Source organism: Anastrepha obliqua, chromosome 2, assembly GCF_027943255.1.
Source record: "Anastrepha obliqua isolate idAnaObli1 chromosome 2, idAnaObli1_1.0, whole genome shotgun sequence".
NCBI classification, from domain to species: domain Eukaryota; kingdom Metazoa; phylum Arthropoda; class Insecta; order Diptera; family Tephritidae; genus Anastrepha; species Anastrepha obliqua.
In genome coordinates, this window is record NC_072893.1 from 84,514,098 (window position 1) to 84,541,977 (window position 27,880).

Genomic DNA, 27,880 nt, shown 5'->3' on the forward strand with positions numbered 1-27,880 from the left:
TATTTCAAAATAAATAAAATGCGGTTATACTCGGTCAAAGTACCGATAAATCTTTGCACTGCTAGCATGCCAAAACGGTTGAGCAAAACATTAATGCTGAAGCCTCATGTCTTTGCGTTGAAGCAATTTATACTGGACCTAGCACGTACACTACTGTTAGATATTTGGCCGAGCCCGTCCTCCTATCTGTGGTGTGCGTCTTGATGTTGTTCCACAAATGGAGGCACCTACTGTTTTACGTTGACTTCGAACGGCAGATTTTTTGTGAGGAGCTTTTTCATGGCAGAAATACACTCGGAGGCTTGCCACTGATTTCCGAGGGCCGACCGGAACAAATTTTCTATTTTTGTAAGTTCATCCATTTAGATTCGAAGTTTTAGTTAACAGGTGCAATAATATGAAATGTATTTATTATTTTAAGGTTTCAAAAAAAAAAAAAAAAAAAAAAAAAAATGAGACTGAAATAATCTGTGACTATAATAGCCCGACACGTGTTTGGCGGTGGGCTTACACCAGCTGTTGCGTCATAAGAATTTTGAATTATGTTGAAGTGCTCAGTCAAAAATCTTTAAATAGTTTTTTGAGCAAAGGTCATCTGCGTTCCGCGTTTTCGCGTCGATGTTGATTGCGCCTCCTAGATACTATTCCTTGTAGTTTGGGTGTGGTCTGCATATTCGAAGCTATTTCGTCAGGGTCACAAAATCGAAATTTTTTTCTTCACTCATCTTATAGTAAATCATTTCAAGAATGTCGTATCAAAATTTTAAGTGGATCGGAGCAGAACTCTCAAAGTTATAGCCTTTGTAGGCACTCTACCTCGAATGCGGAGCATAGATAATTTTTCAGAGTCATTTTTTCAAACGCGTTTTTCCCGAAACGACTTCTTAAAAGTCGGTGCCAATCACAACTCCGAAACTATTCAACCGATTCTTTTCAAATTTGGCACACATTTTCTAAATCAAAAATACCTCCCCCCCACACTGTTTTTTTTTATTTTTTTTTTTTTAAGCTTGTTTTTCACTTAAAAATATGGCGAAATTTTTCGCCAAAAATGCTCGTTTTACGTTTTTTTGCCACCAAAACTACAAAAATGAAAAAAAAAAAATTTTATTCATGTGGGGGGGGGGGAGCATTACGTCATACTTTAACTGAAAAATTCGACTTTTTTGGTTTCAGATGATTCTACGACGAATGCCGATTGGCACCGCAGAGCACCTCTCGAAAAACATATCTCCAAAAAAACTCTGTCATGGGCTTATTTGTCAATATTTTATTATTAATATTTTTTAAAAACTTATTGAAAAGATGTACAATAACATGCAACTGATTTTATTAAAGTATCTTAAGCCATATTTCTGTAAAAAATTCAAAAAAAAGTGTTTTTTTTAGCGCTAAACCCTACCACCCCCTTAACTGCCAAATGAAAAGTGGTTAGCTCTTTCAATGTTTCAACTCAAGTGCATGATTTTCGACTTAGACGCTTGTTGTTTATGACAAATAGTTATGATGACGTTATCCTTGTGGTAGGTCAGTCAATGTTCACGAGCGCTCCTTCTTTGTAGATTCTCAAAGAGATTTTAATAAATTCGGTTTTTATTATTTTTATCCTCCTATCTATGGATTATACAATAGCATTTTACATGCATTTTTAGAGCGAAAATGCTTTTATATATTTCCCACGTGTTGCACGCTCTTTCGCATGAAAGAGCGCATGCGCTAAAATATCAAAATTGAGGAGGGCAACTGTCAAAAATTTTATTGACTTAGTCCCGAGAGCCCCAAAAATTTTACGCACTCAACACTTAGTAGTTATTTAGTTGCGGCCACGAAGTGTTGTGCTTTAGAAGCAAACTTGTATAGAAATGTAGAAAATATAGAAAGATAAATACTTATTATGCACAGTTATATCCGCAAAGTGGCAATTAGTGGTGGTGCAAGTCGTATAAAATAATTGCTTTCATTGTTTTAATGTTTGCATTTAGGCGTACAAAGTGATGCACTAATGTCCACACCAGTTAGAGAATGAGAAGAAAATTAGAATAATATTGATTACGAAGTGTTTCTACTAGCAGTAGATTAATTCGTGAGATTCCTTTGATGGTTTATATGTAAAGAAAAAAAAAACGACTAACAAATATTTTTAATAAATAAAATCTTCTTTGGGCATCAAAATTGTATGGTAGCAAATTGCATTATAAAAAAACAGCAAAAAAGCACTGTATGCTCATAAATGTATGCACATATGTGGCAAACCCTTCACTGTATGACGAAGTGATGGGCCGTACGATGGACGTAAATTTGGTTTGAAGAGCTGGCGCAAATAATACTCACACAACTGTATAGGAGTAAGCCAAATTATAGTGCGGCAGAGCAGTTTTCATTGATTGAGGAGTTCCAGCTACTAAAAGCGCATTTTTGACTATTTTTACACAAGGCTGATGATGACTAGGAAATAGTAATTGAAATAGATATTGCATCTCGTTCAACCTGTAACACATAACTGGCAACGATGTGAAAGCATTATGACCCAGTTTTAAAAAGACGAAACGAAGAAGACTAAACCTACATTTTAGAAAGTATAAAAAGCAGATGAATAGCGAAATAAACGAAAAGTGTACGTACAGCGAAAAAAAGTCTAATAGATTGATTGGAGAAGTAAATGAATTGAAGTCGGCTCTCAGATGAACTGTTAATGTGACGAAGTGTAATCTACGGATGCATTGAAAGTACTATAGTTTGCACACATTATTGATCTCCCACCAAATGCCAAACGACAAATACGAGTACATGTTTCTAAATGACAGAATATGAAAAAAGTCACATCTATAAAAAAAAAAAAATAAATAATAAATATAGAATTAAATAATGTATACTCGAAGTACAAAAAGTGCAATTTACCAAAAGAAAACCTTATCACACACATACATACACGTACATAAACTTGTATGTAATTAGAAAGTACTCACATTAACGATCCTTATTGAAATTTAGTGATATTACGCGCATCCTTTGATTACACGAAGCCAATTCAATGTACATACATGGAATATAAATTGGCAATTTGTGAATCCGTATCAGTGCAGCTCCTAAGTTAACCGCAATTGAAGTTAGCAGAACTTAACAAAGCACTGAAGTACAGCTCATTTTGTGCATTGCTTTGAACTACGTCCAATGCCGCTGATCAAAGAAAACTTGCAGCTCCTTCGAATTAGTTCATTAGCGGCATTCGTCAGCAACGTAGCTTTAGTAACAGAACATTTAAGTACTTAAGTAATACTTGCACACTTAAATAATATTGCAGCTGCCAATTATGCTGCCCTGGTGGTGTTATGTGTTAATTGTGGGGCTGGTGCTTTATGCTCTATTCGAACTCCATTACTTCCTGCGTATGTGCCTTTGTGTAGTTTCAGCGCGTTTCGTTAAGGGCAAATGTCACATTTTGGAAACGACCACAGTAGGAGGTATGTATTGGCGAATGAAGATGTTGTATTACTTATTGTATAAAAAACGGGTATTTCAAAAGTGACGCCTAGATGTCAGTAGTGAAGAGTAGACAGATGTGCAATTTTACGCAACAGAACAACGAGTTAAAATTATCGAAACTTATTATGAAAATGCTCGACCTTTAACAACAACATATCGAACAATTCGTAATTTTTTTGGTAGAAATAATCATTCGAGTCAGTTGACAATTTAAAGATTGGTGAAACAATTTGAAGAAACTGGTTCTGTCGAGTGTAGTAAAATGACTGGCAGCTCACACTGGTGTTTTTCGAAGAGTAAAGTCTACGTGACTCCAGAGCTGAAACACAACATTCAGAGCGACATTGCTGAACCCAATACAATATCGTGTGAGTGAATACTTGAAAACTTTAATTCTCGTATGACGGCCTGTAGACATGCTCATGGTGGTCATTTAAATGAAGTAATTTTTCACCTTTTATTTGTTAATAGATGTTTGTGTCGTGTTACCGGCCTTTGATGGCCGCGAACTATTTCTAATCAACATCTACAACAAAAACATATTGAAAAGGAAATTATGCGCAGAAAGTATAAATAGGTCGGACACACGCTTCGAAAAAACTCGGACGAAATAGCTCATTCAGCTTTGTAGTGGTATCTACAAAGCGCTAAAAATAGTGGTCGGTCAAAATTGACTTGGAGAAGATGTATTAATAAGGAGACCAACAAATCATTCAACCAACTAAAATATGTATCAAGAAGTCACGATTTGTGAAAATTTTTTGTAGACAAATTAAGTTCTCAATTACGATGTGGATTGTAATATAGGAACAAGTCCATAATAATAATAATATTAATTTTCACATATAATTATTAAGAGCGGTATTTTCAAAAAATTAGTGAAACCTGAAAAAAAAATTTTTTACATATTTTATTTTAAAACGACATGTAGGCGCATCTTTTGAAAGACCCTTTACATATAATATAGATACTTTGTGTCACAGAGACGTTAGTCAATACAACGTGACAAATTTTATAATAAATAGATCAAAGATCACAAACGAGCAGAGTGTGGCATTAGAAGTGGTCCAGGATCATGTTGGAAACACTACTTTTCATCGCCTGTTTCAAAGTTGTAAAGGAAGTTCTCGTCTTTTCTGTCCTCTTTAATAAGGTCTTTCGAATGTTTAATACTGAGTAATTTTTGGTCCTCAGTTAACTTGGGCGGAATGAAACGCGGATCAGTTAAAATGCGATAAATCGATGTTTTGGAGATATTCAACTCCGATTCCAGGAATGATTAACGATGATTTCGGTTCATTTTTGATAAATTTACGAACAATTTCGATGGAGTTTTCAGTGATTACTGATTTTGGGCAACCCGTAAGTTCATTGTCATTCCTGTCCTAACAACCATCTCTGAAACGTGTAAACCACTCATGAACTCTGGCACGAGATAGATAATCATCACCATAAGCCTTTTTCATCAATTCAAATATTTTAAAACAAAATTTGATATTAGCTCTTTGTTCGAAACTCATTTTTGTACCGATGACACAAACATTTGACACTTTTGACGCAAAAACTTTGTTTCCACTGAACTGAATGTCGCCAAGCATTCACTGGGAGTCAGCTATAGATGTATATTCAACGCTCTAACTCATTAAAAAGATGGCGCCAACAAAAACATTTTATTACGCCAGTCCTGTTTATTTTGGACTTCACCTTGTATTCGCCAATCGAAGGCGACATGAAATTGTAGACTCAGCTATTTGGAGCGGAATATGGACTTTACACTCCTAATGTAATCCAACAAAGAAAGTAACAATAACAACTAATAGCTGCATTACATTGAACTGCCAAAGAACGTTCGAACTCGCTTATAATTTACATACGAGTATAAATATGGGGTTATTCAATAGGTGCGCTTCAACTTTTTTCCGATAGGGAGGGCCAACGACGCAATATTTTTTATTTTTCGCTTGTCATTTGTAAACTTCATTAGTATACATTTCATCATGGAACGCTACACACTTGAGCAACGATTGCAAATCGTGCAAATTTTTTATGAAAATAATCTTTCTGTTGCTGCTACTTTAAGAGCATTACGGCCATTTTACGGTCCATTTAACAAGCCGTCCCGTTTTGGGGTTACGTGAAGTCATTGGCCTACAGTAACAAGCCGGCGACGATTTGTGTGCTCAGAGCCAATATTGAACGCGAAATTGCTGGAATTTCGGCCGATTTATGCAAAAGAGTGGTCGAAAATTGGGTTCAACGATTGGACTTCGTAAAACGTGCACGCGGTGGTCATGCAAAAGAAATCAAATTTCATACTTAAATGTATATGTTCACACTCGATAATAAAAAAAAAATTAGTTAAAAAAGTCAAACCGTTTGTGTTTTATTCAAAAAAGTTCAAAAGTTGAAGCGCTCTTACTGAAAAACCCTATACATACATGTATAGTTACTTTGCAACACTGATTTCTCTTGCCTGATCTGTTTGTATGCTTTAATTCCAAATAAAATCTTTGGTAAAGAATAAAATATACTTAGTTTTGCAATAAATTCCGTGACAAATCGAACAATGCATATGGCGAGAACAAATTCACAGAAAAAAGTTCCGTTATTTTTGCTTCTGTTCGTATGCATTGCCTACTCATGCAGGGATTGCATTACAAAAGGGAGGTAAAAGTGCAAGTGAGATTTACGAATTACTGAAAAAACTTAATATTTCGAGAATGTTTGTTTACCGTACGATCAATCGTTTTTCCCAAACGTCTGAAGTGACAGACAGAAGAAGAAGTGGTCATCCTCGCGTTGTTCAAAGTAGTGCACCCATAAAAGCCACTCCAAAAAGAGTTCGCAGAAATCCCCTTAGAAAGCAGAAACTCATGTCCAGGGAAATGAATGTATCGGCCAGATCCAAGTCAAGACTAATTAGAAATGATCTCCACATGAAAGTCTTCCGTCTCTCAACTGGTCATCTTTCGACAACACGCTTGAAGAAAAGTAGACTCGACAGATGCAAGTAGCGTCTTCGGTGGCACGCGGTCTGTGGCCATGAAAATATTCTTTTCCCAGATGAGAAAGTTTTCAACAATGAAAAGAAGTTTTTAATAAGCAAAACGACAAAATGTACGTTTAAACTTTTAAAGACACAAAAAAGTGGCTTCAAGGGTTCAGTGTGGCCGACATCCAGCCTCCGTAATGGTTTGGTGGGGAGTATCTTGTAAAGGTGCTATATCTCTTCATTTCTGCGACAGAGGGGTTGAGATCGGGGCAAAAGTGTACCAGGAGGATGTCTTTGAAGGCATGGTGAAGCAGTTGAGCAGTACTCTCGTCAATGCAGATCGTTTGATCTTTCAGCAAGATTCCGCTCCTGCCCATAAGGCAAAAACCACTCAGCAGTGCCTAAAAAAGAATATTCGTGGGTTCATAGCTGCAGAAGATTGGCCATCTGGAAGTCCAGATTTGAGTCCATTGGACTACAGTTTGTGATTAGAGTTGGAGGACGTGGCCTCTCGAAGACCTCACAGAAATTTGGAGAGCCTCAAATAGTCTTTGGTTCCAGCAGTGACGTAAATATCCATGGAAACCGTGCGTGCTGAAATAGCTGCATGGCCTAATCGTTTGAAGGCTTGGTGCAAATGGTGAACATTTCGAATGAAAATTTAATTTTTTTTTAATATTTACGTCATTAAATAAAACTAACTTCTTTAAAAAAGTTATTTTGGCAGGATTAAATATTTTGTTTTTTAATATATATATATGTATATAAAAAATCTATATAACCCGCATTGGTTTAGTTCCTTTATTTTATTTGCATTTACAGTAGTTTGATGTTTAGCTAGAATTTATCAAGTACTTTGCAATGAGCAATCCACAATAATTTAGGTGTTCTATGATTTTATATTCAGAAAATTCAAAATACAAGTTCTTCAATCCTTCGTCCAAATCCTTCTCTCGTTTAGCTGAAACAGCCACGACCACATAAAACCCTTTAAATTATTTAAGAAAATTTAAACATAAGGTTCACTTTTCATCACTTTCTGGTGTTTTTTCAATAGCGGCCTTCGTTTGTGAGCTGATTGACTGGTGCCCACAGTTGTTCTTTAAGTATAACAAACGTATAAATTGTGATGAAATCAAGCGGTGAATATAGGTAAATATAATAGCCACTCAGTTGTTAGATGATATTGCAATTGTGAGCCCTCTATTCCTTCTTAAAAAGCTCTCTCAAGAAAAAAGTTTGTATGTGTATGTAATAGTTTAAGGGGTTATACGCAGTTATGAAGCAAATAAAAGACGGGTTGTCAAGGATTTATCCTAAAGAAACTTCAGAATATTTTAATTTGAAAATTTTTGGCGGTTATAAAAGCATCCTTCAAGAACGTAACAAAATTTTTTATTTATGAAAATGTTGATTATAGAGCGCGCTGCAGGCGATTTCTGGAACCTCCTTTAAAAAAAGACGATTTACGGTGTACATCGTAACTCAGGATTGGATTATCTGAAATCAAAAAACCAAACAAATTTTGTTAATATATTAGATTATCTAGTTATTAATCGTTCGGCTAATCAAAATAGTGAATTTTCACAAAATGGCAGCTTTTAAAAGAAATGATTTCGATTTTTACGTTAAAATTTGGCCGTAAGTTGATTATAAAATGGAAAATAAGTATCAGATTTACAAAAGGAACGATTAATTACTAGAAAATGTATCTTTAAAGATTGAGTTAAAACGGTTGACCGATCAAACAAGCCGTTTTCGAGATATCGTGTACACCGACTTGAAAAATGCCGTTTTGAAAAAAACACGTTTAAAGTTTCAATACCGGTTGACACATAGGAGAAAAATTTTTTTTTAACTTACATGGTGTCATCTATTCCAGGGCCATATAATAAACCCTCCATTCCTTCAGCAGCCTCCAGCAATTCAATTTGGTGCTGTCTTCGTGCCATCCTTCCCTCTCGTGTCGCTTCGTGCGCTCTGCGCTCGTTGTCCTCCTTTTGTACATATGCATGCGCATTGGGCCCCAAAGACAGTCCCATTGCATTCATATGGTACAAATGTGAAATTAAACCTTCATTAAAGATACCGGCGGCAATATTTGCAGCCATTTGAACAATTTTTGAGCCACTGGGAATGCTTTTCGGCGTAATTTTCCAGATAATCTGGTTATAACTCTCGTTATTATTTTGTGTAAAACCGCCTGCACATCGTTCCAATAGTGTCTTGCTGCTGAGGTCTTCGTAAATTGGACGCACAGCTTCAGCAACATCCGTGGATAATGGCTGGTAATCGTGCTCAAATTCGGCCAGTTTGTCTCCTGCTGCTGCTCGCTGCCAAGAACACCATGACTCCGGCCCAACCGGGCACTGCTCGTGTTGTGGATTTGTGTCAGTTGAACAGTAATGCAAATACGTTGCCCTAGTTTGAAACTTTATGTCTTTATTACAAGTTTTGCACTTTACATACTCAGAAATTGCTGCAAACACTGTAATAAAGTTCAAAATTCTGTATTCTATCGAGGCACGATATTTTTCTCCTGCATCTTGAATTTTTTCGCAGACGCGCTAAAGCTGCTTTCGTCCGTCTCAGCTTTATTCGGATTACAAACGTTTTTTCGTTTTTTATTTCTCGATTTGTGTGCATTTTTAACAGAACGTCGTTCTCTACTAACTTTCATATAAAATTATTATACTATAATATAATTCTGAATTATCTTAGAAATCCGAACGAAATATTTCAGAAAATACGAAAACTAATGCACGACTTCACTACTTGCCTTGGCTGTATATACTGACGAAACGTCTAAAAACTGTTGAATTTTGCTCTCAGGTACAAGGAAAACACTTTTATGCTCTCACACAATATATAAGAATACAATACACAGGTATATAAAAGGAGCAACGGTCGAGATAAGCGGCCGCCGCTTGAGCCTCTGTCAACCTACCTTAAAACGTGTCGAGGCATCTCTACATATTTAGGTATAACTCCGAAAGTATTGCTTAGATCTACTTCAAATTTCGTGCGTATACTTTTGAATATATGTACATTACAAAAATGCAATAAAAAAACGATTTTTTTGAAAGTCATAACTGCGTATAACCCCTTAAAGCAACACGTATTTCTTCGACATTGGTGCTATGCGAGTATTATCCTCTAATATTCTTCTGCTCCTGATAGATGTTGATGCGAATTGGTCGAATTGTACGTTTTACTCCAAAGGCTTGATAAAAGCTATAATATAAGCATAACATTGTTATAACTAACTATATATTTAATAAATATATTATAATTTAACAGAATTTGCCTTACCTTTTGTTGCTATTGGGTTTTTCCGAAAATTTCTGCAAATTGATCGCTATCATCGCGCAACGCTTTTAAAATTTTTCTCCGTTCCACATCCTTCACTCGTTTCACTAAAATAGTCGCGCACACATACAACATTTCGAGCAAATTTTTACAAAATCGATGAAATCAAAAAACGTTTGTTTTTATTTTATTAACAGCTTTTTATTCGTGACCTCCTGGAAAGGTGTTCAGAACTTTCACTTAATTATGATGATTTGAGGTTCTGAGCTTTTGTAAGAATACAAAGATATGCCAATTGTGATAAAAATCTCGATTGTATATGTGGTGAATTTATTGATTTCGTAGGAATTAGGGTTTATAGCTGTAAATTACTACATAAAAGTAAATTTATGTTAGTGATTGTGCATTTCTTCTATGCATGCCACGTGCCTCAAAGTCACTCAAAAAAACATAAAGGTAATTTTCCTAACCTTTAGCAAAGGGTCTTTCAAAAGATGAGCGTGTTAAAACGATGATGTTGTTAAATTTAATAAATTTAAATCTTTAAATTTAATAAAATTTACATCATTTCAGGTTTCACTATTTTTATTCAACAATAACAAATATGTGAAAAAATATGATATATAATTTAAATATCCGCCATGAGCACGTCTACAGGACGAGAATCCCATATGAGAATTAAAATTTAACTGGCTCACAAACTGTCGCATTGAAGTCAGCCATCTCGATTCGAATGTTGTGTGTCAGATTTGGAATCGTTGTTGGTTTATTTACAAAGACTTTACTTCTCAATTTTCTCGAAATCAATGCATTGTCAACTCATTCGTATGATTATTTTCACCAAAAAAATCACGAATTTTGCGGTACGTTGTTCTTAGAGATTGACAATTTGATATGTAATTTTACTTAATTGGCGTCTTCCATTTCGTCAGATTGTTGAGAAAACGGTACTTAAATATTTCCTTTGGGACCGTTTAGAGCTTTAGAGCCTTACATTATAAATTCTGAATGGTGCACCATTTAAGTCTTAATATTTATATAAAACATGAAGCAATACACAATTTTCAGTACATCTTTATATGTGTTTTTTTATTGACTTTTTATATTGTACAGTCTGTGTCAGAAGAAAAGAACCGGTTTTCTGGTTTTCGTTCTGCTGTTTGCTGCGTAATAGTAACATTCAAGGGCTACGACGCCAGGTTAGTGCCCTTCGAAACTTTCCCGTGAACGCAACCAAACAAAAATGAGTGAGAAGTACGTGAAGCGGTATGGATTTATGGAAATAGGAAAATGGCGTCATATTAATGGACTGGCCTTCCCAGCCCCCAGACACCAACCCCATTGAAAATATGTCGGGAATTATGAAAACGCATCTTGCCGGAAAGCCAGTCCACGATTTAAAGCAACTCGTGCGTCAAGTTCGCAAAATCTAGTCCTCTTTGTCGACGAGCTAAGCAGAAAATCTGGTTCAAAGTATGCCGAGGAAATTCCAGGCTATACTCGACATACTTTCATGTAAAAAATGTTTAAATATTTATATTTTATACTTCATGAATAATTGCGGGCGCTTTTTTCTGAATTTGTTGTTTCTAAATAAACGTTCAGTGGCCCAAGACCATCAAGACATTTGCCCAAATACAAAGTTGAAAGATCGAGTAGACTGTAAAAGTTAGAAACAGCAACAACAAATCGCTTTCTATTTTTTTAAGAGGGATTTTGTTTATTAATATATTTATCTCTGTTATAAAAAAAATTCAAACATTGTATAATTTCTGTTGACATAGTCAGTCCAGTCACAATGGAATGCCCCATTTAGCTTTTTCTTTACTGTTGTCACATGCGATAGACTCGTGTTTTTGCTGTTTATGTAAGTACCTCTACGACAATTCTACACCTACCCTTAGCAAATACTCGTACATACTTTTGTCAAACACCTCAGAATGATTGGCACTGGTAAAAGGATTATGTTTCCACTAACGAAAATTAGGTAATCGGCACAGTTGGACATCGTTGAGTAAAATAAACGTAAACTGCAAAAATGTTTCAGTTGCTCAGTTCAACGGGAGGCTATAAGTTTGGAGCAATGAATTTTTCCAGCAGGCTATGTACATATTTTAAAGGAAGTATTCGAAATTGTATGTACATATGTGTGTGTGTGCATTTAGTAAATACATATATTAGTATGAGTGTATATTGAGAAATCACCCATTCGATTTTTGTTTGGTTTACAAATACAACTGGGGATGCGCATTTTTGTACCAGTGCGCACTAGAGCACTAGAGTATTTGAACTTTAATAGGAAAATACTTATAGATTTACATCTTTCTTGCGATTTGGTTATTTCCATGTCAAAGTTACCTGCTTAGTTTGTTTCCTTAGATATCGATTGACATTCAATCCACTAAACTGAGAGAAAAAGAATGCATGTAAATGTTGTTGTTGCTCTGCTAACTCCACCTTGCCTGTTGATGCCCGTCCACACTGTAATTCAAAAATGTTGATATTTTAAAGAAATTTGCTTCAAATGTCCTCCTCGGTATGGGGACGTTTACTGTTGAAAGTATGCAGATTCGGGGAGTAACAGACTTTTCCACTTTTTTCTAATAACAAAATTAGATTTAAGGCCTGATATCAATGACGGAATTGCGGTTAGTATCTATTGTTTGAGAAACGAAATTGAAATCTTATACTCTTAAGTAAATCTCAAACTTCAGCAAGATGGGTGTACAAATGTCTCTTTGGATGCGAAAGTAATGATATTGATTGTAGTTTAGATTGAATAGCAATTACATCTACCGCTCAAATTGCTCAAATTTTGTGTGCCCATTTACTAGCTCGAGAAGCCGTTCCAGAGATACTTATCGTGTCCAGAGCTAATGCGATACTGCGGCTTCAAGAATAGTCCGTTAGTAGCTCTAGCATTCTCCTGAATTCTTCAAGTGCTGTTTCAGACTCTTTTACAAATGCACTTCCTTGATTGTCATCTGGCTCTCTACGAAGAAGTTGAGTTTTGAAGGAGTAGGGCCTATTATGTCCACCAGCTTTGCCCCATGCCATTTGAACTCATGTCGAAATGAAAAACGCTTTAATAGTCTAGACGTCTAGTTCTTCTTGGAGTTGTTGGAAAGAGACGGCCACGACCTATTTTGGAACTGTCATTTTTGAAATCTCGTCCACATTTAGAATACTATCGAGTTCACACTCATTTGCGCTCAATAAATAATTTAGATATGATAAACCAATTTAGGAGAAATACGACTAGTTGGAGTCTAGATGTGGTGGTATCATCGAACGATGAGTTATAAAACGTCTGTGTCTAAAGTTCTTGGACTGCCTTCATATATTAACAGCTAGTGATAACAGCTTTTAGAAGGCTTAAATAAGCTGAGTTGCTGTGCCTAATGTGAAAATATTTTCGTGAAGTTTCGGGTTGGTCGTCAAAGATCTACTGTGAACAAAAAAAAGTCCATTGCAAATTTATCGTTTTCGACTTATATTCCATTCTGGGTTATCGTTAAACTTTAATAACGACCTTTTTAACCAAAAATGGCATTATGCATATCAACCCCTTCACGTAATCGCCTGATTTAGCTCCAGTAACTTCTTGCAGTGACCGTGAAAGAATGCCTGCATTGAGGAAAAGTACTTGAGCTTGGTGAAATAGAAAAAAATTGTACTATTCTTTGCAAAACTAGGCAAATATATGCCGGGTATATATAAAGTTCCTTGTTTTCTTTTGTAAACGTATTCACTTCTAACCACTTTTTGCTTATGCCATACACGTGCACATTTTTTGCTTACCTAATCATCTACCTAGCCAATGCATGGTGGTGGTCTTAAAAGCAGCAGCGCTGGTGGCAAATAAGAAACCCTTTTGTCGTGTATGTAATTAGTTCAGCCAAGTTCAAGGTATCCATAGTAGGAATGTATATTTATAATTTTTAAAAACAAACAAGAAGAAGTGTCGCTATTGACATAACATTATTGAGCTATTCGGCTACATATGCTTTTCGTTATACGCCTCTCGTTACTTTGGAGGACAAGTTTTTGTGTATTTTGTCGTGTTATTGCATGAATGTTCATGCTCTTCCGAGAAATGGAATTTTAATTATTTTCATGCACAGTTGGAAGCGGTCAGTAGTGATTGGTCAACGGTGCGTATACGTAAAGTTATGAAGAAGGAACTTATTAATTGGACAACTAGTCGTATACGTCATATAGAAATATAACTCATTTCAAGGTAGTTCGGTTAAGGGGGTATTCTGGTCTAGAGCCCTACTTTTTGGGTATTTTTCAAACTAGGATAAAAGAAAAATTAAAAACATTTTTACTATCCATTTTTTTATATAATATTTATTGATGTTTAAGGTATATAAAAAAAATTAAAAAAAAAAAAAAAAAGTCAAAAATTCATCCAGTGACAGGTCGGTGAAGTAGGGGTTGCTAGTCAAACAGTGCTCCCTGGTTGACATGATTCCAACCCTTGTAGTGATCTAAATCGAACAAACAAAGAAAATTCTTAATTAGTAAAGATGTCGCTACATCTTGAGCCTCGGCCGAAAAAAAAAAATAAAAATTCACAAAATGGCGCCTACTTGAAAAAAAAAATTTTTTTTTACCCCTGTTTTTTGACCTTTACGAATTTTTTAAAAATACTTCAAATTAAAATTTTTCAAAACCCAATGCTCCAGTGATAAAGAGATGTATGAAAAAGATTCTCACCAAATTTCAAAGGGATCGGTCAGATAGAACTTCAGATATCGTGTCAACCACTTCAGCAAAAGGAGTTTTGAGAAAAACGCGTTTGAATTTCGCCGTCCGCTCAAACCAGTCTAGCTGTCGCGTCACTAAAATAGTTGTAATTTCGAAAATAATTCGAATTTTGCAAAATCCTTTTAGTGAGATATTTTTGAATACCTAGACTATCGAATTTTGAAAAAAAAAATTTTCGATTTTTTCAAATTTCTAGACTAGAATACCCCCTTAAGTATGCGGTTAAGCGATGAGTGTGTATTTGCCGCAAATAACCTGCCTGAGCACAAATATTGGCACTTGAGCTCCCACTTGTGATAAAAGAATATTAATATTGACATATTTCTCCTTCTTCGTCCTAAATATTTACTTTGTTTTTGCTACATAATTGAGGAGTGACCAATCAAATAATGTGGCAGTAAAACCTACCTAGGTTAGACGCTAGCTAACTTATATTTTTCTACTTTAACCAGAAAGCATTGGTATCGGAATAAAGTATTTAAATGGTGTGCAGCGTTGCCACAGATGAAGACTAATATTGAAAGAAATTTCTTTCGTCACGCAACGAATATCAACCAATTAGAAAATCTACTCCCAGTTTCCCTCACTGTGAACATCTTTTTATCGAATTTCTATTTTTCTTTTAATATCTTCTTTGAGATTTTTCTGATTACAAATTTCCTTTTTTTAATTATAAGAGATTGATTTCCGGCATATTTTTATGCGCTGTAAATGATTTTGGGGCCCAAAAAGGCCAGTTTCATCTTTGACTTGAGAAAAACGGCGGTAAAAACTTATAAAGATAATATTTGTGGTCATATTTTTCTCAAAAATATTGCGTACTAGGGACTTCAACCTATACTCAAATTAAAGTTTGAATATTACGCTGTAATAACTACATATTCGTGTTTCAAAACTATACAACTTTGAATAAAATGAGTATAACCTTTTAAGCCTCGGAAGGTAAATACCTTAGAATTACGTGATAAGTAAATTTCGTAAATTTTAAGACTACTTCCTTTTTTAACACCGTATCCGAATGCGTTGGTTGGTACATTACCGTTTGGAAGTGCGCTGTTTCAAAATCCCCCGGGCGCGAAACATCGATTGATAGAAAGTTTTTTCTAATAGCTGTCGCTTCTCTGCAAACTCCAATGGAAAATTTTCAAGTGTATTTCTGCTATGGAAAAAGCTCCTCATAAAAAACCATTTGCCGTTCATAGGCGGCATAAAACTGTAAGTCCCTCCACTTGCGGAAAACATTAGGACCATACCACAAATAGTGGGAAAAGCTCAGTCAGATACTTAACCTTAAAAATTACAGAGTGGGCCATGTAAAATTTGCTTTTTTGAATCGGCTATAAAAAAAAACTAATCAATATTTTTTCAAATTTTTTTTTTATTTTGAAGATTGAACTTTATCATTTATGAATGAAAAATAATATCGTTCAAATGATTGCCACGACTGGCTTTACAGTAGGCCATTCGATCAACCCAATTTTTAAGCACATTTTCGATTGTTTGGGCTCCAATTTCATGAATGGCAACTTCGATTTCGTGTTTTAAAGCATCAATCGTCTCTGGATGGTTCGCATAGCATTTGTACTTAACGGCTGCCCACAAAGAATAGTCCAACGGGCTTAAATCACAGCTCCGAGACGGCCAATTCATATCGGAATTTCGGCTGATTATTCGGTTTTCAAAAACGGTAGCCAAAAGTTCGAGTGTAACTTTGGCAGTGTGACAAGTTGCACCGTCCTGTTGAAACCAAATGTCGTCTTTGTCATCCTCTTCAATTTTTGGAAACAACTCGTTGAGCATGTCACGGTAACGCTCGCCATTTACTGTAACCGCGGCTTCTCGCTCATTTTCGAAAAAAAATGGTCCGATGATGCCGCCAGACCAAAAACCGCACCAAAGAGTGACTCGTTGTGAATGCATTTGCTTCTCTACAGTAACGTGTGGATTTTCTGAGCCCAAAATCTGACAATATTGCTTATTGACGTAGCCACCGATGTGAAAATCAGAAAAGAAGAAGAAGACTCACCACTTTGGAAATAGGTTTTTAATATTTCCTAATTTTGTTCAAGCGTATAGCGTCCTGTTTCGTAAATGTCAAACCTTTAAGTAAATTATGAAAACATTTGACATGTCATTTATGTTACCATTCTCAAAAAAATAGGTGGTTCAAAAAGCAAACGCTATATGGCCCACCCTGTATTACTCGGTGGTTCATGGGACCGCTGATTACAATTCTTATGCCAGTTTTTTCATAATTCAAAATTACATATTCAAGGCATGCAAATAGTTTTTGAGAGAAAGAAAGATAAAAATAATCAAAAATACATTTTTATGGGTCTTATTGCCATTTTTTTAAACCATAAATAGCGAGTAGTTTTGGACCCAGATTCGTGTACAGCAGACAAAACTACTTCGATGCCAGTCCTTATATTTAAAAAAAAAACACAAAAAAGTGACACTTACAAACAGAAAAATCTCAAATGAAGATAAAAAAAGAAAAATACTTAAATTTCGTACAAAAAAATCTTCATAGTAAGGATAACTGGCAGCATTTCTTGATTTTTCTGATGATGGATATTCGTGGTGTATTAGTAGGGTAATACCAGAAACTTTGACTTACTTTTTCAGCAGGTCTATCCCGGTCGAATTCGCTTATGGTTTACATCTACTTACAATTGCTTCACTTTGCTTCATTTTATTTGTGTTTGCAGAAGTTGAACGTTTCATTTTATTCATCTCAATCCATATAACGGTGTAGCAGTAGTAAAGGGGTTTTCAAAGGGGTGTTTGTTTTGATATTCAAAGAAAAATGCTATTTTTTAATATAAATGATCGGATTTTTATTTCATTATAAAAAGGAAGGTATGCCGTTAAAAGTGGAAAATAACATCAGGCAAATGAGTACCACGACCACGCTTACAGGACAATATTCTTTTCATGAAATTTTCCATAAACGAATTGCAAAGTAGCTGCCCTATGTCCTCGATAGCCTCACGAATTCCATCTTTGAGGTCTTGAATCCACCGTAGACCTTCTCTTTCACGTGATCCCAAAGAAGAAAGTCACAAGGTGTTAAATCACAAGATCTCGGTGGTCAATTGTGATCGAAAGATAACACGGTCCGGAAACTTTTCCCGTAAAAGATCAATGGTTTCGTTGCTTGTGTGACACGTAACGCCGTCTTCTTGAAAATAAACGTTGTGCAGATCAATATCATCCAACTCCGGCCATAAAAAATCGTTAGTCATCTCTCGATAGCCTTTATATATTTAAATAACACCTGTTATTGGAAAACCCTTTACATAAACGAAAATTACATGTCTTCTGTTTTGTGCGTATTTTGCTTCTGCAAGCGGTTGGTTTGACTGTCGAAATTTCAATCAATGAGGGGGAAAAAAACAAACTGTTGTCACTACGTGACAAACGCAGTAAAAAATGGAATAATTTAACTTCAAGTACTTAGTTCGCATGTATCTCGGTTTATGTGTGTATTCAGCAGTTTGAGGTTTTTGAAATTTCTCAAGCACTTTCTAGTGGTTTATAGATTAGGTTAGGTTGCAGCAGTTGTCTACTATAGGCCATATTTAGGCCATACCTCAATGTGATATCGCGGTAGCAATTTATCCTTACCTCTCCTAAAACCAGTGTGAACAATTCAAAGTTTTTAGAAGATTTCTAATTTCCACTGTACTGAAACTTCTAACTCATTAAAAATTGTCTACCTAAAATCCTGAATCTAAGTTAGGATAGAGTAGGACAATGGCGCACAAGGTGCGAGGTTATTTCTTCCTTGTTGTTGTTGTTGTTGTTGTTGTTGTTAACAGCATAGGTAGCCCTGTCAGTGTAGGCATATCATCGTTCGTCTTCGTCTAGCTCATCTAGGGGTAGGCCCAGGAAACATGCTGTTTCGACAGGTTGGGTCCAGAGGGAGAGGGGGGTTAGATGAGTCGGTTTGAGGGGCATGTGAAGAGGTGGTTAGTGTCGTGCGGGGTACCTTCACATGCCGGACATGTGTTTGGTATGTCGGGGTCGATTCTGGATAAGTAGGAGTTTAACCTGCTACAGTATCCAGATCGTAGTTGTGCCAGTGTTACACGGGTCTCACATGAAGAGCTCATTTGCAATAGGTGGTGGTTGGACTCCGATTACGGCATTCACAGGACGGGAGTTCATGAAGGTGGTAACGGTCTCCCGCTGAATGTCGTTTATAGACTGCCTAAATACTGTCCGGTTCAGTAGATTACGGTCAGTCTTGTCTTGGATTTCGTCAGCGTAGTCAAGGAGGTGTCTCCTGACGTGCCTGGGAGGCGGCTCGGGCTCAAGCAGGTGTCTGCAGGGATGAGACCTACGGTAGCATCCGAGCAGGAACTGCTTGCTGAGCAATTTGTTGTGCTCCACAACTGGGAGCATTTGTGCCTCGTTATAAAGGTGTTGGATGGGTGACATCAGGAGGCACCCGGTCGCTGTCCGAATGGCGGTATTTTGACAGGTCTGTAGCTTTGTCCACTGCGAATCACTAGTTCCAGGCGACCAGACAGGCGCAGAATAGTTAAGTCCGGTTATTTCTTCCTCTTATTATTTGGTGTTTGTCATGGCATTGTATAAGGAAGTAGTCAACTAATTACCAGTATAGGATATTTCAATTAGTTTACAGAGTTATAAGATTTTCGCGGAGCTTTTGTAAACTCATCTAAAATAAGAACCTTTAAATCCAATCCAATTTCTGTGGGCATAGCACTAAACATTTATTTATTCGTATGTGGATGTATATCGTCTTTTATAATATAATACATATTCAGAATGGAAGTTACAAAATTTAAAGGCTTAGTTCTAGTATATATCAATGTTGAAAGAAAAAGATATACGGTATTAGGTTGGAGAATAAGTTCGTATCGTTTTTACCGAAGACTTTTATTTAAACCAAAAACAGTGCACCATGCCTTTCTAGTCCCTCCAAATACGTATCATGATCTTCTTTGGATGAAGATCCGGTTAGACTCTCGGATTTCTTTACTTCATATTGATGCATGGGCACCCTTTCTCATCGCCTGTGACTGTTCGGTAGAAAAGCCCTGTTTATGACCGCGTGTTGGTCGATGGCGAGCGAGATGCTGAGAAGCAATTTGAAGGCGACTTTCTTTATTTTTTTTTCGTTCAACTAGTGAGACACCTAGGCTCTCAATTTTTCACGCTTTCCCAATGAAGGTGATTAAGTATTATTTTATGATCGGAGTTCATTTTTTCACCCAATTCACAACTGGTTTGGCCACCGTTCTCCTTCAAAACTGATTTGAGACGGCCTCTATAGAATTCAGAAGACCGTCCGTTGCGGGACGTGTCATCGACGTCAAAGTCACCATTTTCAAACTTTGCAAACCATTTCCGTGATATGGACGTATCTATGAGTCCCGGTCTGCTTCGGCAGCTTTTTGACCTCGATGAGAAGCAAAGAAGGCAAGTGTCGAAAATATTGATTTTTACTTCCTGGGTATTCCATTTCTAAGCCTCAAAACTAATAAAAAATTAAATAACACAAAAATACAATTAACATGGTGTTGTAGGGCAGAAAGAGTAATAAAATAAAATAAAATAAAATAAAATAATAAAACGCTACGCACTTATTCCTCAACCCAATAGTTGTTATCTTTAAAAATGATTTTATGTACTCTTAGTCGAAATTCCGTCATAGAAGTTTTCAATGAAGCCTTTAATTTTCTACGAGTGCTGAAAGAACGTTCCACTTAGGCTGTAGTGCTGGGCATTGGTGTATAAAAAAAAGTATACTAGTGGCGTAAGTAGGTGACACAAAATTAATCATCCTGCCAGAAGACTTTTAATTTTTGCACATGGCGTGGTACGTTATATTAGACATTCGTGAGCTAGAAACAGATAGGAAATAGAGCGCATAAAGGTCCAAATAACGATGTTCACCACTCAAAATCATTTTTCCTGTATTAAAAGAGTTATTCAAACACAAAATTGTGTAATGAATTTTCCACCACACGTATAAAATTAGAACTTTAAAACTTGAGGTGACCTTAAAGGAAAAAAACTACTGATATAAATATTTGGTAAAATACGTGTTTTCTTATTTTTCATAACCCTCAGAATACCTATGAGCCTTAGGTATTACAATTCTTGGTCACGAAAAGCCTTACGAAAGAAAAAAACTGTTTAGTGGAATTTACTTATTTACTTCACTTATATGTAAACAATTATTTTAAATATTTAATTTTCTTAAATTTTTCCAGGTATCTGCCTCACTAATGACATCGACTGGCTGCTGTACCACATGAACAATGCGCGTTACTTGCGAGAGTTGGATTTTGCACGAGTCGATTTCTATGAGCGCACAGACTTGTATCGGACAATAAAAGGGAAAGGTGGTTCTGTATTTCAGGGAGCGGCTACCATACGGTATCGGCGCTTTATCAGACCCTATCATCGTTTTCAAATACAATCACGAGTGAGTATTACACCTGAGACAAAAAGTAAATAAATAAGCAAATCAATTTTTTAAATTTTTTGTTGCAATTTTCTACGTTTGCAGATCATCTATTGGGACGATCAATCTGTTTATATGGAACATCGTTTTGTAAGGCCCTCCGATAAATTCGTACACGCAATTGCAATATGTCGGCAACGCATTGTCGATTGCTCAGCGGATGAGGTGATGAATGAATTATTGGCACCTAAAAGTATGCAATTGCAAGCTTCTCACAATACTGTTACCTCAACGGCGAGCCTGGAGAATAATAGTACCGTAACCACAACAAATTTGGATGTGGCCGAAAATGGACAAGCACGTGTTAAATTGAAACCTGATGTGCCACCGGAGATTCAAAAATGGATCGAATATAATGATTTGTCAAGTAAGAATCTACGCGCCAATTGCTGATAGTTATGGGCAGTAGAATTGCAGATAGTCAATATAAATACTATACAAATACATACAAAAAGTGCTTACTTAGTTTATGGTTATGCGTGTCTACATATTCGAGTACATACATATGTGCATATATACAAACATATATAAATTTAAATACGTATATATTTATGTAGTTGCACTTATTAAATGCTAAAGAAAAATAGAAAATTGCGAAGAAGAAAGAATTTATTTATTTTTGGAAATAATTTTAGTATTCAAATCTTGATAAAATATTTTTGTGTTAATTTTTAGTTTTCTATACAAATAGAAATATGTAAATTTTGGAGTGAGATCAACGTACATATATGCCAATGTGAGAGATGAACTACCTAAAATAAATGTATGTGTAAATGTGTGCAAAAAGGGTGAATCCTAAACCAATAAATAAAGGCAAATTTGTAGAAAATCCTCATCCTTCGTCTGGTTTCCTTAAGTGTGGTAAGAATATTTGAGTTATATAGTATGTTATGTAGTTTAAATAGTCTGTATGGTATGGCGCAGAAGCTTGTACGATGATAACATCCGATGAGGTGTCAGTTGAAGTGTTTGAAAGGAAGATTCAGCCAAAGATTTTTGGACCTTTGTGCATCGGTGACGGCGAGTATCGCATACATGTCATGTCGTCCGAATAGAAACAAACGCTCCGGCTCTGAAAGTATTCGATTCGGTACCACTTGGCCGTAGCAGAGGAAGATGAAGGCTTCCTCCGGTGAGCACGAGAAAAAAAATAAAAGAAATACGGAGCATACATTCTTTGCTGGGTGTAGGACCGAGCTTCCCCTCCAATTGAGGTTTGCATCTTGATGTTGTTTCACAAATTGAGGAACCTTTAGTTTTACGCCACCTCCGACCGGCAGATGGTATTTTATGAAGCGCTTCTACATAACAGAAATACACTCGCCATTGCCTGCCGAGGGACGACTGAAACAAGACAAAAACCTTTTCTATCGTTTTGTGTTTTATGTCCAGGATTTCGGACTCGGATCCTACCAAATGATAGTCACGCACTAACTCATTCAACTGCGGCACCCGCAATGATGGCTCACAATAATGCGTCAGCTCATGCACCATTGCTGGTTAGTTACCCCCGAAATTAAGAAGAGACAAACATCAGAAATGCTTGAAAGCTTGGAAAAATCTCGGGGACTACTTTACAAGGGACGTATTAGTTATTGATGACAAGCAGTCCGTCGTTTTTTCATAGTAACTAATGCCTATTAAGAACGCCAAGTGAACCCAGAGGAGGCTAAAACCAGAGGGAGCAATCCCTTTCTTCTGCATCATCAATACATCATTGATTTGCGGACGAGGCAGACGAGTTTGTATCAACTTGGGTGGTATGACTTAACCACTTTGTTTATGTTGCTGTAGAGCTCATGCTGGTTAACATTCGAACATCCATCACTATCGTACAAAATCCCACATATCTTCCACAGAACCTTTCTTTCAAATACTCAATTGGCTGTGCCTTGGATTTTGTCATCATTAGTGCTTCAGCAGCAAGCAATACGTTTTTATAGACAAAAGAGGTCCCTAAAATACCATTATCCAGCCACTATTCTTATCCATCTTTTAAGTAACTTTTGGATTTCTTTTTGGAAAAATAATTTCGGTTTTGTGTCATTTCACTTTTAAACGGGGAATGTCACAATTAATTTGCTCTGGGTAGAACAGTGTAAAGAAAGAATCAAACGTAATAAATAAAAATAAAAAAACAGTCGTGTTTTGTTGAATAAAAGTCAAAATTATAAACATGGGTAGACAACATGGGCAAAGCTCAATTAAAGTCACATATTTAATTATTAGTCATCATGAAAAGGGTTAAACCATTCGGGAAATCGCAGAAATAGTGAATAGACTCCGTGTGACTATATGGTATATGACGTGATAAAATGTTTCAAGGAAACAGAATCCGTGTAAAATAAGAAGAAATCGGGACGACCAAAACTGTTTCCGGTTTTCGGTTGCAGATGAATGGTGGATGGATCAACAAATTGAGAAAAATCCAAATTTGAGCACTACTAAGCTCGCAACGGATGTCGCTCAACACATTAAAATCAATTGCAACCCCGAAAAAATACGTTTAGTGTTGCGAAAGAATAATTATAATGGAAGAGTTGCACTAACGAGATTAACCGACACAAGGGAATAAAATTCGCAAAGCGTCATGGGGATAAGAATTACGAGTTCTAGAAGCACGCAGATGAAAGAAAGTTTAACATATTTAGGTCAGATGGACAATCATATGAGTGGAGAATACCTAATGAAGTTTTGCTGGAAATAAACTTACGTTCGACAGTTAAACATGGAGGTAATGGGTTGTATGTCCGCTGCTGGTACTGAACATTTTCGCTTCATTAAGAGCAATATGGACCACAAACACAATTATGAAAGAAAATATGGTCCAAAGTGCTGAAAAGTGGGGAATTAAGGACAATTTACGATAGTACTGTAAATTAAATAAGACAACGATCCCAAGCATTAGGAACTTGATGTCCGTCAATGGCTTATGTACAACTGCCCTTAAGTACTTGAAACACCATAATCTCCAGACATCACTGTAATTTAATATCTGAAAAAGCATATTATTGGAAACTAGAAAGACCTAGAAGATGCTATTTAAGAAGAGTGAGAGAAAATAGATCCTTTAAACTGCAAGAAGCTCGTCGAACCCATGCCAAGAAGACTGAGTGCTACGAGAAGAAATAAAGGCTTGCCGACTAAATATTAATTATATTGTTTTTTCTTAAATATTATTTGCCTAACTCTACTTTATATATATGTCCGAGTTCTTTTTGGTACATGACAACCATATTTTGTAAGTTTTTATGTTTGTATTTTCTATGTACGAATGAGTTGAGGTTTGTTTATGGTTTTTGTAGTTTTCAAAAGCTTAAGGAACGAAAATATATGTGACACATAAACTCATTCGATTTGCATTTTAATATATATTTTTAGTTTTAAAGCTATACCATTATGTATGTAGCCACCTTCGATATTATCAGCACCGCGGAATTTCTTGGCGTTTGCTGGATGGAAGCAGATATTTTGTTTTGTACATTTTCATCATAAGTCTCACCCTACTTCTCTACTACTCTCTACTACTTAAATGAAATGCTTCAACAAATCCTCCTTTGAGTATTTCTTTCAGCTAATAATGTTATAAATATTATATATTTTGAGCGTACAATTTTAAGGAGAATTTTTTGCCATGCACGAGAGCCTGATGGGCCTTAAAACATAACATTGAGGTCAAAAAACTGATAAATCGACAAAACATTGTCCGCTTCCTGAAGGCCCAATGCCTTCGACGGCTAGGGCACGTACTTGGAATGGGCGCCAAGAGAATTGCAAAGAAGACTTTTAACTCTTGTAATTTGGGCAGCAGAAAGTGCGGACCGCCCCAAGAAAATGGCAGATGATGTGGAAGACGACCTGCGTAGCGTGAACGCACAAAGAAGCCATGCAATGAACCGAGACGTGAGGAGCGCAATAGTAAAGGAAGCTGTAAATGCTCTGACGATGATGTTGGATATGTCATAAAGTTTCTGGTAAGTACGAATAAGCTTTAAAAGAGATTGGAGTGCACTTTTCGCTGAAGAGCTTTAGCTAGCAAAACTAAATCTATTATTATGAGGGGATTAAGCACTGTCCCCTCAACGCATTTAGAATATTTCTCTGAGATCAACTTCCTCAACAAATTTTAGTATTTGTCCTCTTTTTATTTAGTTTTTCAGCCTAAGGATAATAGTTTCATTTTCTGAAAACAAATCCACAGCGACCGTCTTTTGCTCTGGTCTGAATCTTTAACAATTAAATATTTCGATATACTATATTATAAACCAGTTAAGGCTATAAAATGGTTCTGCTTACAGCAGAGCAGTGGATTGCTTCGGTTGTGACACTCTGAAGAGTGATAACTGGCAAGTAACTTCTTTATGTTTCTATCTTTAGCTATCTTCTTATGATGAACAGTAACAAAAACATATGCATGGCGGATGAAGTTTTTTGTATTTTGAACTCAAAACTACCTGTTTGCACTTAAAATGCATTGCACTACCTATCATCAATTCGAAAATGCGTAATGTAGGGTATATTTCATCAAAAGAAAAACGTATTGAGGGAGAAACCGGCTGTACACAAATTTAACAATATATGAAGCGACTGTGAGAATGAGAGAAAGCAAAGAAAGTATATGTACGCATACACATAAATACTCGTATATTTGTTGCGACGGATGAACTACAACAAAATAGCTGCTCACTACTCTCTCCATGTCTCTTTTTCTTGGACTAGTTTTTACTTTACTTTACTTGCACTCAAGTCAGCCGGTATCATTTTAGTGCTTTATACATATTAGCGTTGTTTTGGTCATTCGAAGGCTCATTTAGTTTTTGTGTGCTGTGTGAAGTGGACGTCAACGAAGCAGAAGAAAACAAAAAACAGGTGAGTTGCTAGTGGGGAAATAAAAATACATATGTATGTACATACATATAAGCCGAAGAGCTGCATTGTTATGATTTTTTTTTAATTTTTGCTGAAGCCGTGTGTTGAAACCCATTGACTTTAGTTGGTTGAGTAAAGCTTTTGGAATATTTACATAAATTTAGGGCAAATGTCAAGATGTTGCATTTTAATTATTTAAATATTGCAGCAATTGACCTGTTTATGTAAATAGTGATGGCAAACTTAAGAAAGGGGGAGAAAACTTTGGTAAAAATAAAGAGTAAAGTTCGTTACGCGACCGAGACTGAAGTGTTAGCTGTTGCTTCCACATTTCCGCAATTTCAACTAACAATTTGGTGACTGGTTTAGAGATATTCAAGGTTGGTGTAAAAATGTCCATCAGCATCCAGTTTTAATATAAATTAGATAGGAACTGTGGTTGTTTTTGTTGAGTTTTTAGTTTATTTACAGAAATACATTTTGGAGTGATGTCAAATTTTTAAGTATTTGATTAATGTAAACCTATAGACTAATTTTATGCTCTAATTTGCTCTCCCTTAGGCAATATGTCATTCCTGGTGGTTCTGCTCATTCTCTACATCATATGGGATGTTAACTATTTCATTCGCTGCATTTTCACAGTCTTGGCTGGTCGTCTATTCCAGAGTAAGCGCAGGGTCACTGATACCACAACCATCTACGGTAAGTGATACTTTTCCCAACTTTTGAAAAGTTTTTTAACTACTCTATTTTTTTCTGACTTTGTCAACAGGTCTCTGTACTTCACAGGATGTAGATATTTTCATTCGCCACATGAATAACGCCCGTTATCTGCGTGAGCTAGACTTTGCCCGTTTCCATTTTTATGCGCTCACAGGTCTCTACGAAAAAGTACGTCAGCGTAAAGGCGGCGCTGTACAAGGTGCATCGAGCGTTCGCTACCGTCGCACCATACCCATTTTCAACCCATACAAAATCCAGACGAAACTTATTTGGTGGGATGAGAAGGCTATTTATTTGGAACAGTCATTTGTGACATTATCGGATGGCTTCGTACGCGCTGTGGCACTATCCAAACAATGCATCACCAATTGTGATGTCACTGAGTTGATGAAAACCTTTCCCGAAGCCACAACTCGACCGGATATGCCAGCGGATCTGAAGCTGTGGTTAGACTCGATCGAAGTATCTAGTCAAAAGCTGCGCAAGGAAAAGTGAATGTTAAGTGGACTATAAGTTAGCTTACATTTATTTTAGATTATGTGCATATACTCATATACACAATACACTCATACACAATATAGGTGAAACATTTTTATTTTTACTTTTTTTTACTTAAATATGTACTTCTGTACAGTGTCGCGCACATTTAAAGAATAGTGGTGCTGTAATAAAATTTAAGAGACTCAAAGTTCAGAGGCATAGTTCATGTTTTATTGTGAGAAGCTGTGAGACATAATAATTGCATGCATGGCGGAGGTATTGCCCCTTAAATTATGCAACAACAGCATTTCGGTTTGATAATGGCAATGTTGCTTGTGCGAGCGTTAGAGTTGCGGTACAGGAAATAGTGGCTGCTTTCGGTAACAAAAAAATATTCCAATAACAAAATTGCTAGTAACGTGCGAAATAAACAAAAAATGAAAGGTAATACTAGAACTCTCCCGAAATTAGCACCCAATTGGGCAAGTGTAAAGGAGTCTTGAATACTTAGATCATACATAGAAGTTAATTTTTGAATACATTTTTTACTAATGAAAAAATTAGAGACGGAAATATTTATTTTGACCTTTACATGCTTTTATACTGCAGCTATCGAGGTCACAAGTGTCAATTATGACGTCATTTGCAAAAATTATAAATCTTCTGAAATGGTTATTATTTTTGTTAATATTCTGAAGCAATTAGAAGAAATAACAATAGATATTTAGCAATATTTAAGGAAATTG

At 36.1% G+C, this 27,880-nt stretch overlaps 2 protein-coding genes across 4 annotated transcripts; both read left to right on the forward strand.

Moving 5' to 3' along the window:
- The first annotated feature begins 2,453 nt into the window (after nt 1-2,453).
- On the forward strand, nt 2,454-21,897 carry LOC129239303 (protein THEM6). Of its 2 annotated transcripts, none has more exons than XM_054874712.1 (3): nt 2,454-3,461; nt 20,809-21,023; nt 21,108-21,897. In XM_054874712.1, the coding sequence occupies exons 1-3, from the start codon at nt 3,311-3,313 to the stop codon at nt 21,453-21,455; spliced, it is 714 nt and encodes a 237-aa protein (XP_054730687.1). In that variant the 5' UTR covers nt 2,454-3,310; the 3' UTR covers nt 21,456-21,897. The 2 variants fall into 2 exon arrangements, with proteins under 2 accessions (XP_054730687.1, XP_054730688.1); XM_054874713.1 differs by lacking the exon at nt 2,454-3,461 and adding an exon at nt 3,640-3,851.
- A 3,949-nt stretch (nt 21,898-25,846) lies between these two features.
- LOC129239359 (protein THEM6) lies at nt 25,847-27,347 on the forward strand. 2 transcript variants are annotated; one of them, XM_054874813.1, is made up of 3 exons: nt 25,847-25,931; nt 26,493-26,633; nt 26,704-27,347. In XM_054874813.1, exons 2-3 carry the CDS (start codon nt 26,498-26,500, stop codon nt 27,147-27,149), a joined length of 582 nt encoding a protein of 193 aa, XP_054730788.1. In that variant the 5' UTR covers nt 25,847-25,931; nt 26,493-26,497; the 3' UTR covers nt 27,150-27,347. The 2 variants fall into 2 exon arrangements, with proteins under 2 accessions (XP_054730788.1, XP_054730787.1); XM_054874812.1 differs by lacking the exon at nt 25,847-25,931 and adding an exon at nt 26,193-26,311.
- Nucleotides 27,348-27,880: the final 533 nt, after the last annotated feature.

What these genes read in the sequence shown, in the direction of transcription:
- LOC129239359 (XM_054874813.1), top strand. Translation starts at nt 26,498, where the DNA reads ATGTCATTCCTGGTGGTTCTGCTCATTCTCTACATCATATGGGATGTT. An exon ending in TGATACCACAACCATCTACG is followed by an intron (nt 26,634 to 26,703) that starts GTAAGTGATACT and finishes CTTTGTCAACAG; the next exon opens with GTCTCTGTACTTCACAGGAT.
- LOC129239303 (XM_054874712.1), top strand. Translation starts at nt 3,311, where the DNA reads ATGCTGCCCTGGTGGTGTTATGTGTTAATTGTGGGGCTGGTGCTTTAT. An exon ending in GGAAACGACCACAGTAGGAG is followed by an intron (nt 3,462 to 20,808) that starts GTATGTATTGGC and finishes AAATTTTTCCAG; the next exon opens with GTATCTGCCTCACTAATGAC. An exon ending in GTTTTCAAATACAATCACGA is followed by an intron (nt 21,024 to 21,107) that starts GTGAGTATTACA and finishes CTACGTTTGCAG; the next exon opens with ATCATCTATTGGGACGATCA.